This window comes from Gorilla gorilla, chromosome 18, assembly GCF_029281585.2.
Source record: "Gorilla gorilla gorilla isolate KB3781 chromosome 18, NHGRI_mGorGor1-v2.1_pri, whole genome shotgun sequence".
Taxonomy (NCBI): domain Eukaryota; kingdom Metazoa; phylum Chordata; class Mammalia; order Primates; family Hominidae; genus Gorilla; species Gorilla gorilla.
The window spans coordinates 4,038,700-4,052,242 of NC_073242.2; the positions used below are offsets into that span (position 1 = coordinate 4,038,700).

General features: G+C 54.5%; 1 protein-coding gene across 2 annotated transcripts in view; it reads left to right on the forward strand.

Annotated features, from left to right (window-relative positions):
- The first annotated feature begins 12,460 nt into the window (after positions 1–12,460).
- Positions 12,461–13,543, forward strand: part of RAB11FIP3 (RAB11 family interacting protein 3) — a 98,064-nt gene continuing 96,981 nt past the window's right edge. For both annotated transcript variants that reach the window (XM_055364754.2, XM_055364755.2), the window contains exon 1: positions 12,461–13,542. In XM_055364754.2, the coding sequence (XP_055220729.1) occupies positions 12,829–13,542 (714 nt within the window). In that variant the 5' untranslated portion in view covers positions 12,461–12,828. The remainder of the gene's footprint in view (position 13,543) is intronic.

Below are 13,543 nucleotides of genomic sequence, written 5' to 3' on the forward strand. Positions count from 1 at the left end.
CTTCTCAAGTAGCTGGGATTACAGGCGCCCGCCACCATGACCGGCTAATTTTGTATTTTTAGTAGAGACGGGGTTTCACCATGTTAGCCCAGGCTGGTCTTGAACTCCCAACCTCAGGTGATCCGCCCGCCTCAGCCTCCCAAAGTGCTGGGATTACAGGCGTGAGCCACCGCGCCAGGCTTTCTGTGACGTTTAGAACACTCTTCCTGCCTCATGCTGGAAGCCCCAGTCTACAGGCAGGGTGCTGCTCCCTTGGCAGAGGCTGCATGCTCAGATGCAGCCGACACTGAATGTTGGGCCCAGGACCAGCCAGGCCACTGGTTGCCTCTCTCCTGGGTTTGGTCACTGCCACAGCTTTCCTCCTCTATCGACAAGGCCCCCAGCCCTGCTGCACGTGGGAGGTGCTGAGCAGCAGGAGGCTGGAGGGAGGTGTGTGGCTGTACCCACCAGGGCCCCTGTGGCTGCCCTCACAGGAGGGGAGCAGCTCCCATCAGGGATGCCCCTCAGCCCTGTGGTCCCCACTCTGTTCCTCCGAGCTCCCAGCTCACTGTCACACCAGACGCTGAATGTATTCAGGCTTTTACTTCCTGACAAGGGGGAAAAACGATTTGTTTTTTGTTTTGTTTTGTTTTGTTTTTGTCAGAGACAGGGTCTGGCTCTGTCAGCCAGGCTGGAGTGCAGTGGCATAAACATAACTCACTGCACCCTCCAAACTCCTGGGCTCAAGCGATCCTCCCACCTCAGCCTCCTGGGTACCTGGGACCACAGGCACACACCGCCATGCCTGGATGTTTTTTGTATTTTTTGTAGAGACAAGGTCTTGCCATGTTGCCCAGGCTGGTCTTGTTTTGTTTTTTTTTTTTTTGAGATGGAGTCTCGCTCTGTCACCCAGGCTGGAGTGCAGTGGCGCCATCTCAGCTCACTGCAACCTCTGCCTCCTGGGTTCAAGTGATTCTCCTGCCTCAGCCTCCCAAGTAGCTGGGACTACAGGTGCATGCCACCACAGCCAGCTAATTTTTTGTATTTTACTAGAGACGAGGTTTCACAGTGTTGCCCAGGCTGGTCTCAAACTCCTGAGCTCAGGCAATCCACCTACCTCGTCCTCCTAAAGTTCTGGGATTACGGGCGTAAGCCACCACGCCCGGCTGCCCAGCCTGGTCTTGAACTCCTGGCCTCATGTGATCTGCCCACCTCAGGACTGCAGGCGTGAGCCACGGCGCCTGGCCGAGGTGGAGAGAAGATCTGTATCTTGTAGTTCACTCCTGCCCCATTTGGAAAACACAGTGTGGAGCTTATAACTGCTGAGTTGGCTTTTTAGGTGGCTGAGGGTTGGCCTCACCTTATGAATGTGGCCACTCCCACAGCCGCCGTGGCCTGGGAGAGGGGCTGCTTCCAGAAAATGTGTCAGCAGACCATCCATTGTGGGTTCCTGGCTGGCATTGACCAGCATGGCCACGACCCACACACACCCTGTGTGCTAAGTGCTCAGCGAATTCCTTCCAGTGACTGCATGGGCTGCGGGCCCCCCTCTGGTGCCAGGGAACCTGGGGAACCTCAAAGGCAGATCCTGGGTCCCTCCACAGGCTCTGAGGGAGGGATGTGGTGGAGCTCAGCGAGGAAGCTGGGATGCGGGGCCTTGGGCTGGGAGTGTCTTCCCTCCTTCCCTTCCCTCCACCAGCCTCTGTGAGCCTGGGCCTGCCCTGCTGCCTCCAGATCCCAGCCCCAGCAGCTGCCTCCGCAAGCCGTGGCCCAGCCACTGAAGAGAGGGACAGCGTTCCTTCTGCCGGCCTCACGTCCACATTCCTGAGGAAAGATGTAAGTTTACCTTTGGGGCTAGAAATCTGGCTCTTGTGCAATAAACTGTGGTAGGGCCGGGCATGGTGGCTCACGCCTGTAATCCCAGCACTTTGGGAGGCTGAGGCTGGCAAAACACTTGAGCCCAGGAGTTCAAGACCAGCCTGGGCAACAAAATGAGACTCCATCTTAATGAATAAATAAATAAATAATGCCAGGCATGGTGGCTCACACCTGTAATCCCAGCATTTTGGGAGGCCAAGGCGGGTGGATCAGGAGTTTGAGAGCAGCCTGGCCAATACAGTGAAACAATATAGTGAAACTCTCTCTCTACTAAAAATACAAAAATTAGCTGGGTGTGGTGGCGCTCGCCTGTAATCCCAGCTACTTGGGAGGCTGAGGCAGAAGAATTGCTTGAACCTGGGAGGCGGAGCTTGCAGTGAGCTGAGATCGCAGGACTGCACTCCACCCTGGGTGACAGAGCGAGACTCCATCTCAAAAAAAAAAAAAAAAAAAAAAAAAAGCCAGGCATGGTGGTTCAGGCCTGTAATCCTAGCACTTTGGAAGGTCAAGGTCAGTGGATCACTTGAGCCTAGAATTCAAGACCAGCCTTGGCAACATAGCAAGACCTTGTCTCTATAAAAAAATAAAAACAAAAACCAGGCTGGGCATGTTGGCTCACGCCTGTAATCCCAATGCTTTGGGAGGCCAAGGCGGGCAGATCACCTGAGGTCAGGAGTTTGAGACCAGCCTGGCCAACATGGCGAAAACCCCATCTCTACTAAAAAAATATAAAAATTAGCCAGGCATGGTGGCACGTGCCTGTAGTCCCAGCTACTCAGAACACTGAGGCACGAGAATTGTTTGAACCCGGGAGGCAGAGGTTGTGGTGAACTGAGATTGCACCACTGCACTCCAGCCTGGGTGACAGAGCGAGACTCTGTCTCAAAATAAATAAATACAAAATAGTGCGTCGGCCAGGTGCGGTGGCTCACACCTGTAATCCAAGCACTTTGGAAGGCCGAGGCGGGCAGATCACCTGAGGTCAGGAGTTCGAGACCAGCCTGATGGAGGCAGAGGTTGCGGCGAGCCAAGATCACGCCATTGTACTCCAGCCTGGGTGACAAGAGTGAAACTCCGTCTCAAAAACTAATAATAATTAAATAATTAAAAAATAAAATAAAGAATAAACAGTGGCTGAAGGTTGGCCTCACCTTATGAATGTGGCCACTCCAACAGCCGCTGTGGGCTGGGAGAGAGGCTTCTTCTAGAAAATGTGTCAGCAGACCATCCATCACGGGTTTCTGGCTGGCACTGACCAGTGTTGCCATGACCCACACACACCCTGCTACTAAGTTCTCAGTGAGTTCCCGAGTTCCTTCCAGTGACCGCATGGGTCTCAGGGCCGCTCTCTGGTGCCAGGGAACCTGGGAAACCTCAAAGGCAGCTGGGAGGTGCCAGACAGCACCTGACAGGTGTTTGTCCAAGCAAGAATGAGAAATATTCGCCAGAAATAAGAAGAATTACCTTTCGGCTCTTCGACCATCACGTGTAACTTGGAAAACTGTTACACAGGGAAGAGGAGATGATGAGAACTAGCCCTTCGCTGCTGCTTTGGAAAATGTAGAGGGGCTGAGAAACGAAGCTCTGCACAGCCTCTCCTGCTGGCTCCTCAGGGCCCCTCTGCAGGCTGCGGTTTTGGCCTCAGGGAGCACTGAGGGTGCAGAACGGGGGCTCTGGAGGGCTCCAGGCCTGGTGGGAGCCAGGGTGGCCAGGCCATCCCAGGAAGACGGAGCAGGCACCGTAGCCTCATAGTGAGGTGTTAAAATAAGAAAACCATCAAAACTTGGGCTGAGTCAGGAGGAATTCAGTTGTGCCTTACACACTCATGTTCTATTTTTACTCTAAGACATGTACTTTACCAAATTTGAAGGTGAGAATACAAATTCTCCCCCACTGAATAAAATATCAGTAAACACAAGTGAGGCTCTGTGCTCTCAACTGCTGGAGGCCACAAGGGAGAGTGAGACCTGGTCCTAAAAGTGACTTCGCTCTAAGTTTATTTACTGAATATGAAATGTTAATGTAGTTTTCACAGTTGTCTGGCCAGGTGCAGTGGCTCATGCCTATAATTCCAGCACTTTTGGAGGCCAAGGTGGGTGGATCACTTGAGGTCAGGAGTTCGAGACCAGCCTGACCAACATGGTGAAACTCCATCTCTACTAATAATATAAAAATTAGTTGGGTGTGGTGGTGGGCACCTGTAGTCCCAGCTACTCAGGAGGCTGAGGCAGGAGGATTGCTTGAACTCAGGAGGCGTAGGTTGCAGTGAGCCAAGATCGCGCCAGTGCACTCCAGCCTGGGCAACAGAGCGAGACTCCATCTCAAAAAAAAAAAAAGTTGTCAGTTAAAAATAGTTTGCAGGCAGTTTTTGTTGATAGCTTTATGGATACACAGTTGACACAAGGCAAACCGCACATAGGTAGAGTGTGTAATCTGATGAGGCTGATGCGTCTACCTCGTGAAGCCCTCAGCACTATCCAGGCTGCACGTGTACCTGGTAATCCCTCCCTCTCACCCATCCCTACCCCTTATTTCCCATGCGACTGCTGATTTGCTCTCTGTTGCTATTTATGTTTTTTATTTTTATTTTTTGAGATGGAGTCTCTGTCACCCAGGCTGGAGTGCCGTGGTATGATCTCAGCTCACTGAAATCTCTGCCTCCCAGGTGGCCTCAGCCTCCCAAGTAGCTGAGATTACAGGCGCCCGCCACCACGCCCGGCTAATTTTTGTATTTTTAGTAGAGATGGGGTTTTGCCATGTTGGCCAGGCGGGTCTCATATTCCTGACTTCAAGTGATGTGCCTGCCTCGGCCTCCCAAAGTGCAGGGATTACAGCAGTGAGCCACCGCGCCTGCCTGGTGTTTGTATTTTCTAGGATTTTATGTAAGTGGAGTCATAAGGTACGCACTCTTTTTTGTCCAGCTTCTTTCACTGAACCTGATTGCTCCGAGATTCACCTGTGATGTCGTGTGTGTCAGTAGTGAAATCCTCTTCAGGGTTGAGCCGGGCTCCACGCCGGGTCCTCTTCAGGGTCGAGCCGTGTTCCGCGCCGGGTCCTCCTCGGGGTCGAGCCGGGCTCCATGCCGGGTCCTGTTCAGGGTCGAGCTGGGCTCCTTGCCGGGTCCTCCTCAGGGTCGAGCTGTGTTCCACAGTGTGGATGTGCCAGTTTGTTTATTCACCTGCTGATGAGTACTTGGGTTGCTTGCAGGTTTGGGCGATAACAAGTAAAGCTGCTATGAACATTTGTACAGAAGTGGGTGCATGGACACGTACTTTCATTTCTCCTAGGTACTAGGAGTGGAATGGCTGGGTCATATAAACAATGTATTTTTAGTTTTATCTTTTTAATTTTTTTTTTTGAGACAGAGTCTCGCTCTGTCACCCAGGCTAGAGTGCAGTGGCGCGATCTTGGCTCACTGCAACCTCTATCTCCTGGGTTCCAGTGATTCTCCTGCCTTAGCCTCCTGAGTAGCTGGGATTACAGGCATTCGCCACCACGCCCCGCTAAGTTTTGTATTTTTAGTAGAGACGGGGTTTCACCACTTTGGTCAGGCCGGTCTCGAACTCCTGACCTTGTGATCCACCTGCCTCGGCCTCCCAAAGTGCTGGGATTACAGGCGTGAGCCACCACGCCCAGCCTGTATATTTAGTTATGTAAGGTATTTGCCTTATTATTTAGCCTTAAAAAAAGGAGACATTGAGGCTAGGCATGGTGGCTCACACCTGTAATCCCAGCTGTTTGAGAGGCCAAGACGGGGCGCATCACCTGAGGTCAGGAGTTCGAGACCAGCCTGACCAATATGATGAAACCCCGTCTCTACTAAAAATACAAAAATTAGCTGGGCGTGGTAGCAGGTGCCTGTAATCCCAGCTACTCAGAAGGCTGAGACAGGAGAATCTCTTGAACCCAGGAGGCGGAGGTTTCGGTGAGCCAGGATCACACCATTGCATTCCAGCCCAGGAAACGAGCGAAACTGCCATTTGTGACAACATGGATGAACCTGGAGGACATTATACTAAGTTTTTTTTTGAGACGGAGTCTTGCTCTGTTGCCCAGGCTGGAGTGCAGTGGCGCCACCTTGGCTCACTGCAACCTCCGCCTTCCAGGTTCAAGTGATTCTCCTGCCTCAGCCTCCCAAGTAGCTGGGACTACAGGCACCCACCACCACACCTGGCTAATTTTTTCTATTTTTAGTAGAGACGGGGTTTCGCTGTGTTAGCCAGGATGGTCCTGGTCTCCTGACCTCATGATCCGCCCGCCTCGGCCTCCCAAAGTGCTAGGATTACAGGTGTGAGCCACAGCGCCCGGCTGCACCCGGCTAATTTTTGTAGTTTTAGTAGAGATGGGGTTTCACCATATTGGCCAGGCTGGTCTTGATCTCCTGACGTTGTGATCCACCTGCCTCGGCCTCCCAAAGTGCTGGGATTACAGGCGTGAGCCACCGCACCCGGCCTATGCTAAGTTTTTAAATGTTTTCTTACTTTAGAAAGGGAGTTTTGCCCTGTTGCCCAGGCTGGAGTGCAGGGCTATTCACAGGCACAATCACAGCTCACTACAGCTTCGAATTACTGGACTCCAGCATTATGCTAAGTGAAATAAGGCAGTCAGAGAAAGAAGACTTCATGGTCTCATTTATATGTGGAATCCAGAAAAACCTCTGGGTCTTAAGAGCTCCTCCCACCTCAGTCTCCTGAGTAGCCGGGACTACAGGTGTGCACCACCAGACCTGGCTAATGTTTTTTTGTTTGTTTTTTGAACTCCTGGGCTTAAGTGATCCTCCTGCCTCAGCCTCCCAAAGTGCTGGGATTACAGGCATGACCCACTGTGCCCAGTGGAAATGAATGTTATAGATATAGTCAAAGTTGTACTTCACCCTTTCTCTTCTGTCTGTCCTCTTGAATATAATTCTTTTTTCTTTCTTTTTCTTTTTTTTTTTTTTGAGACAGAGTCTCGCTCTGTTACCCAGGCTGGAGTGCAATGGTGTGATCTCAGCTCACTGCAACCTCCGTCTCCGGGGTTCTAGCAATTCTCCTCCCTCAGCCTCCCCAGTAGCTGGGATTACAGGCATGCACCACCATGCCTGGCTAATTTTTTGTATTTTTGTAGAGACAGGTTTCACTATTTTGGCCAGGCTGGTCTTGAACTCCTGACCTCAAGTGATCCACCCCACTGGCCTCCCAAAGTGTTGGGATTACAGGTTTGAGCCACCGCACACGGCCTCAATATAATTCTCAAGTATGTTTAGGTATTTTTACTACAAATGAAAGCATTTGAAAACAAGATAGATCATTGATCATGTGTTTTTAAACTTAACAAAAATTGGCTGGGCACGTTGGCTCACGCCTGTAGTCCTAGCACTTTGGGAAGCCAAGGGGGGCAGATCACCTGAGGTCAGGAGTTCCAGATCAGCCTGGCCGAGATGGTGCAACCCCGTCTCTATGAAAAATACAAAAATTAGCTGGGTGTGGTGGCGGGCACCTGTAATCCCAGCTACTCGGGAGGCTGCGGCAGGAGAATCGCTTGAACCCAGGAGATGGAGGCTGCTGTGAGCTGAGACCGTGCCACTGCACTCCAGCCTGGGCAACAAGAACAGAATTCTGTCTAAAAAAGTAAATGAAAAATGGTATTACATAGCATGTACTATCAATTGTGCAGGTGTGGTGCACTCACTGAAACTGCTACACTTCACAACAGACAACAGGCTCCACTGAAGCCGTTCGGCTCTTCTTCCAGAGAAGTACAAACCCCCGAAGGAAACAAGGTGTTTCCATCTCCCTGTGGACATGTGCAGTTTCTCTGGCAGGTACTGGAAGGCGGATCCCACACCGGAGTATTCCGACCTTTAGCTGCACGACTCGTGCCAAATCCCCACTCCCTGGTGTCCTCAGACTTACTCTGATTGGTGTCAAGGGCTACATTGACACATTTTCCTGGTGACCAGTGAAGATGAGCATCTTTTTCATGTGTTTACCGGCCACCTGAATTTCCTCTTCTGGAGCTGCTTATTCATATTCTTTCCTCGTTTTTCTACCGGGTTGCTATTCGTTTACTGTTTTTTGAGAAATTCTTTTGTGTATTCTAGAAATGAATATTTTGTCCATTAAATCCATTCTAACTATCTCTTCCCAGTTGCTACCCCAAAGTTTATATATTGGAGTCCTAACGCCAGTGGGATGGTGTTTGGAGATGAGGTCTTTGGGAGGCATAACTTAGGGTTAGGGCCGGGCGCGGTGGCTCACGCCTGTAATCCCAGCACTTTGGGATGCCGAGGCGGGTGGATCACAAGGTCGGGAGATTGAGACCATCCTGGTTAACACGGTGAAACCCTGTCTCTAGTAAAAATACAAAACAATTAGCCGGGCATGGTGGCGGGTGCCTGTGGTCCCAGCTACTGGGGAGGCTGAGGCAGGAGAATGGCATGAACCCGGGAGGCAGAGATTGCAGTGAGCTGAGATGGCGCCATTGCACTCCAGCCTGGACGACAGAGCAAGACTCCGTCTCAAAAAAAAAAAAATAATAATAATAATAATAATTAGGGTTAGATACGGTCAGCAAGGTGGGGCCCTGACGATGGGAACAGTGCCCTTATTAGAAGAGACAGTCTTTTTTTCTCCTTTTTCTTTTTTTGAGATGGAGTTTCACTCTTGCTGCCCAGGCTGGAGTGCCATGGCACAATCTCGATTCACTGCAACCTCCGCCTCCCAGGTTCTAGTGATTCTCCTGCCTCAGCCTCCCAAGTAGCTGGGATTACAGGCACGCACCACCATGCCTGGCTAATTTTTTGTATTTTTAGTAGAGATGGGGTTTCACCATGGCAAGCCTGGTCTTGAACTCCTGACCTCAGGTAATCCACCCGCATCGGCCTCCCAGAGTGCTGGGATTACAGGCGTGACCCACCGTGCCCAGCCTTATTTTTATTTTATTGTTTTCCTTGAGATGGAGTTTCCCTCTTGTTGCCCAGGCTGGAGTGCAATGGTGGGATCTTGGCTCACTGCAACCTCCACCTCCCGGGTTCAAGTATTCTCCTGCCTCAGCCTCCCAGGTAGCTGGGATTACAGGACACGCCACCACACTCAGTTAGTTTTTGTATTTTTAGTAGAGACGGGGTTTTACCATGTTGGCCAGGCTAGTCTTGAACTCCTGACCTCAGGTTATCCACCCGCCACGGCTTCCTAAAGTGTTGGGATTACAGGCGTGAGCCATTACACCCGCTTTTTTTTTTGAGATAGTCTCGCTCTGTTGCCCAGGCTGGAGTGTAGTGGCTGGATCTCAGCTCATTGCAACCTCTGCCTCCCAGGCTCAAGTGATTCCCCTGTTCAGCCTCCTGAGTAGCTGGGATTACAGGCACCCGCCACCGCCCCCGGCTAATTTTTTTTCTTTTTTTTGAGACAGAGTCTCACTCCGTCACCCAGGCTGCAGTACAGCGGTGCGATCTTGACTCACTGCAACCTCCACCTCCCAGGTTCAAGCAATTCTTTACCTCAGCCTCCTGAGTAGCTGGGATTACAGGTGCCTGCCACCACGGCCGGCTAATATATACATATATTTTTTAGGTGGAGTCTCGCTCTGTCGCCAGGATGGAGTGCAGTGGCGCGATCTTCACTCACTGCAACCTCTGCCTCCCAGGTTCAAGCGATTCTCCTCCCTCAGGCTCCCGAGTAGCTGGGACTACAGGTGGGCGCCACCACACCCGGCTAATTTTTGTATTTTTAGTAGAGATGGGGTTTCACCATGTTTGCCAGGATGTTCTCGATCTCTTGACCTTGTGATCCACCCACCTTGCCTCCCAAAGTGCTGGGATTATAGGCCTGAGCAACCGCGCCCGGCCTAAATTTTCTATTTTTTAGTAGATACAGGGTTTCACCATCTTGGCCAGGCTGGTCTTGAACTCCTGACCTCGTGATCCACCCGCCTCGGCCTCCCAAAGTGCTGGAATTACAGGCATGAGCTACCACGCCCAGCCCAAAAGAGACAATCTTTCTCCAACATGTGAGGACAGAGTGAGAAGATGGAGGCTATGGTTTGAATGTTTATACCCTCCAAAACGCATGTTGAGGCCAAGTGTGGTGACTCATGCCAATAATCCCAGCACTTTGGGAGGCCGAGGTGGGCGGATCACTTGAGGTCAGGAGTTTGAGACCAGCTTGACCAACATGGTGAAACCCCGTCTCTACTAAAAATACAAAAAATTAGCCGGCCTTGGTGGCATACGCCTGTAATCCCAGCTACTCAGAAGGCTGAGGTAGGGGAATCACTTGAACCCGGGAGGCGGAGGTTGCAGTGACCAGAGATCCTGCCTTTGCACTCCAGCCTGGGCGACAGAGTGAGACTCCATATCAGAAAAAAAAAAAAAAAAAAAAAAGATAATAAGGTGGTGCAGATCTGTGGTCTCAGCTACTGGGAGAGGCTGAGGTGGGAGGATCTCTCTTTTATTTTTATTTTTTATTTTGGAGACGGAGTCTTGCTCTATCATCCAGGCTGGAGTGCAATGGTGCAATCTTGGCTCGCTGCAAGCTCTGCCTCCCGGGTTCACGCCTTTCTCCTGCCTCAGCCTCCCAAATAGCTGGGACTACAGGTGCCTGCCACCACCCCTGGCTAATTTTTGTTTTTTGTATTTTTAGTAGAGATGGGGTTTCACCATGTTAGCCAGGATGGTCTCCATTTTCTGACCTCGTGATCCGCCCGTCTCAGCCTCCCACAGTCCTGGGATTACAGGCATGAGCTACCACACCTGGCCTAAGGTGGGAGGGTATCTTGAGCCTAGGAGGTTGAGGCTGCCGTGAGCTATGGTCGCACCACTGCACTGCAGCCTGGGCAACAGAGCAAAACCCTGTCTCGGGGAAAAAAGAAAAAAAAAAAGAAAAGAAAAGAAGGAACTGCTACAGCCCACAGCCTACAAAGGGGACACAGATAGTAGCTCTGAACAGCAGACGGATAGACGGGAACTTGTCCCTTTAGTTTTTCATGAACAGCCTCTAACTGGTCCAGGCAGGGAGGTGCAGGCTTCCAGGCTGTGGTTCCATGGAGGACACCAGCCGGGCACGCAATGGACGTTTTCCAGCCCTAGCACAGACAGAGCGTGCGGGCCCCTGCTCTCAGAAAGCCAGCCTTCTGCCTCTGGCAGCGCCGGCACATAAAAGCAGAGGGAGCCTGCTGTCTCTGCCTCGCCCACACTAACACCCCTATTTAGAAATGTTGACACATCACTATCACTGCTTCTGAAAATTTTATCCGGCCGAAGGCATCAGCCCAAATTTGAACTCTTGCCAAAGCTGCTGGTGATTTCGTTCTTTGAATGCAGTATCTTCCTCATGAACACGTACAGCTCTTACAAGAAAATGAGAATATAGTTTGGGGAGGAGGACCCCTCACATTCCTTTTCCTAATGCCAGCCTCACAAAGTCTGCTCCCATGTACCCTGGGATTCTGCCACGGAAGATGACTCACTTAATTAACACGCTGCTCCTGACCGTACACTTGGAAGCAGAGGTTCCGTTCCTTTGGTTCTTGCCAAAGCTGCTTACGAAACCATATCTTGTGTTGGTGCCCATGATGTGTAAAAATACAAGTTCATCATTTCCCTGATACAAATTATGACAGGCTAAATTTAGTGCCTCACCTGTCCTAACTAGCTTTCCCACCATCATGCCTGCCGCCGGGCTGTGGTCCTTTCTGAGGTCCCGTGTCCCTCTGAGGACAGGGACACCCAGACACAGAGGTCAGTTGTCAAACGCGGCCACGGTGCTCGGGAGGCTGGCTGCAGACGGGCGATTCACGCTGGGTGTCTTCTTGAGTCTTATTTTTTGTAGAGACGAGGTCTTGCTTTGGTGCTCAGGCTGGTCTCAATCTCCTGGGCGCAAGCGATCCTCCCGCTTGGGCGTGGGCCAGCGCGCCCGTCCCAACGCTAGGAGTCCTGGAGATCTTGGTCACAGGCTTAAGGGAAAGGCCTAGCGCGTGGCCGCGCGTGCCTCTGGTTTCAAGGGACATGGACTGCGTGTCTGGGGCCCCTCCGCACTCCGTGTCAGACCCTGCGTCCCCCGGGTCCGCGCAGGACCTGGGCAGGGCGTCGCCCTCTGCGGCGTCTGCGCCCCGCGACCCCTGGGGCACCCGCAACCCCTGGGCCGCGGAGCCAGGCGTGCGCCGCCTCCGGGTCTCAGCAACGTGAGAACGCTTTACCCCCGAAGGGCTCAGCTCCTAGGGGGCTATGTCCCTTTGCGTCTCTCGCTCGCCATGCGGTGCCGTTTACTCGACCGCACCATGCGTGGGCAGCGGTCGCGCCCGCTGGTAGCTGTGCGGCGGGAACACGTTCTAAGTAAGGCCTGACTCCGCGCGCCCCTTGCCAGGGACGTCACGTCACGCCTCCACTCGCAGCCTCGGAGCACCCCCGCGTCCCGCGCCCGAAGCTCGGGACCCCCGCTCTGGCGAAACGAGGAATATGACATACAGCAAAACACCCCTTCGCGGCCGCCGCACTGCCGCGACACACCCGGCGCCCGCCTCTATAGCAAGCCGGCGAGGGGCTGGGACCCCGCCGGGACGTGCTGACGTCAGGCCCGACGGGGGGCGGGGCCTGGGCGGCGGCGGCGTTAGTGCTCCGGGTACCTCAGGCGCCTCAGCCTCCTTAGTCTCCTCATCCTGCTTCACAGGCTCCGCGGCCTCCGGCCTCCTCGGCCCCCGTCCCCCGGTCTCCTCGGCCCCCGTCCCCCGCCATCCGCCGCCCGGATCCTCGCCGCCCTCCCTAGGCCGCCCCGCCGCCATGGGCCTGCGCCCGCCGCGCCGCCGGGCCGAGGGCAGCTGAGGCGCGGTGCGAAGATGGGCGAGGACAGAGCAGGGCCCGAGCGCCAGCCCCAGCAGCCCGGGCGCCCCGCGCGCGCCCGCCCGCGCCGCCGAGGGGATGCCCGCGCCCGCCGCCGCGCCCTGAGCGCCTTTGTCTGCCGCCCGCGCCCTCCGCACCACTAGCCTCTCGGGAGCATGGCGTCGGCCCCGCCGGCCTCGCCCCCGGGCTCGGAGCCGCCGGGGCCCGACCCGGAGCCGGGCGGGCCGGACGGGCCGGGGGCGGCGCAACTGGCGCCGGGCCCTGCGGAGCTACGCCTCGGAGCGGCCGTCGGCGGCCCCGACCCGGAGTCCCCGGGCCCGGATGAGCCTGCGCCCCGAGCCGCTGCAGATGGCGGGGCGCGTTGGAGCGCCGGGCCGGCCCCGGGGCTGGAGGGAGGCCCGCGAGACCCCGGGCCGTCCGCCCCGCCGCCGCGCTCCTGCCCGCGGGGGCAGCTTGCGAGCCCCGACGCCCCGGGCCCAGGGCCGCGCTCCGAAGCGCCGCTTCCAGAACTCGACCCGTTGTTCTCCTGGACTGAGGAGCCCGAGGAGTGTGGCCCCGCGAGCTGCCCGGAGAGCGCGCCTTTCCGCTTGCAGGGGTCCAGCAGCAGCCACCGAGCGCGGGGCGAGGTCGACCTCTTCTCTCCCTTCCCCGCGCCCACGGCGGGCGAGCTGGCGCTGGAGGAAGGTCCCGGGTCCCCGCCGCAGCCCTCGGACCTCAGCCAGACCCACCCCCTTCCGAGCGAGCCCGTGGGGAGTCAGGAGGACGGCCCCCGCCTCCGAGCCGTGTTCGATGCCCTGGACGGGGATGGGGACGGTTTCGTCCGCATCGAGGACTTCATCCAGTTTGCTACGGTCTACGGGGCCGAGCAGG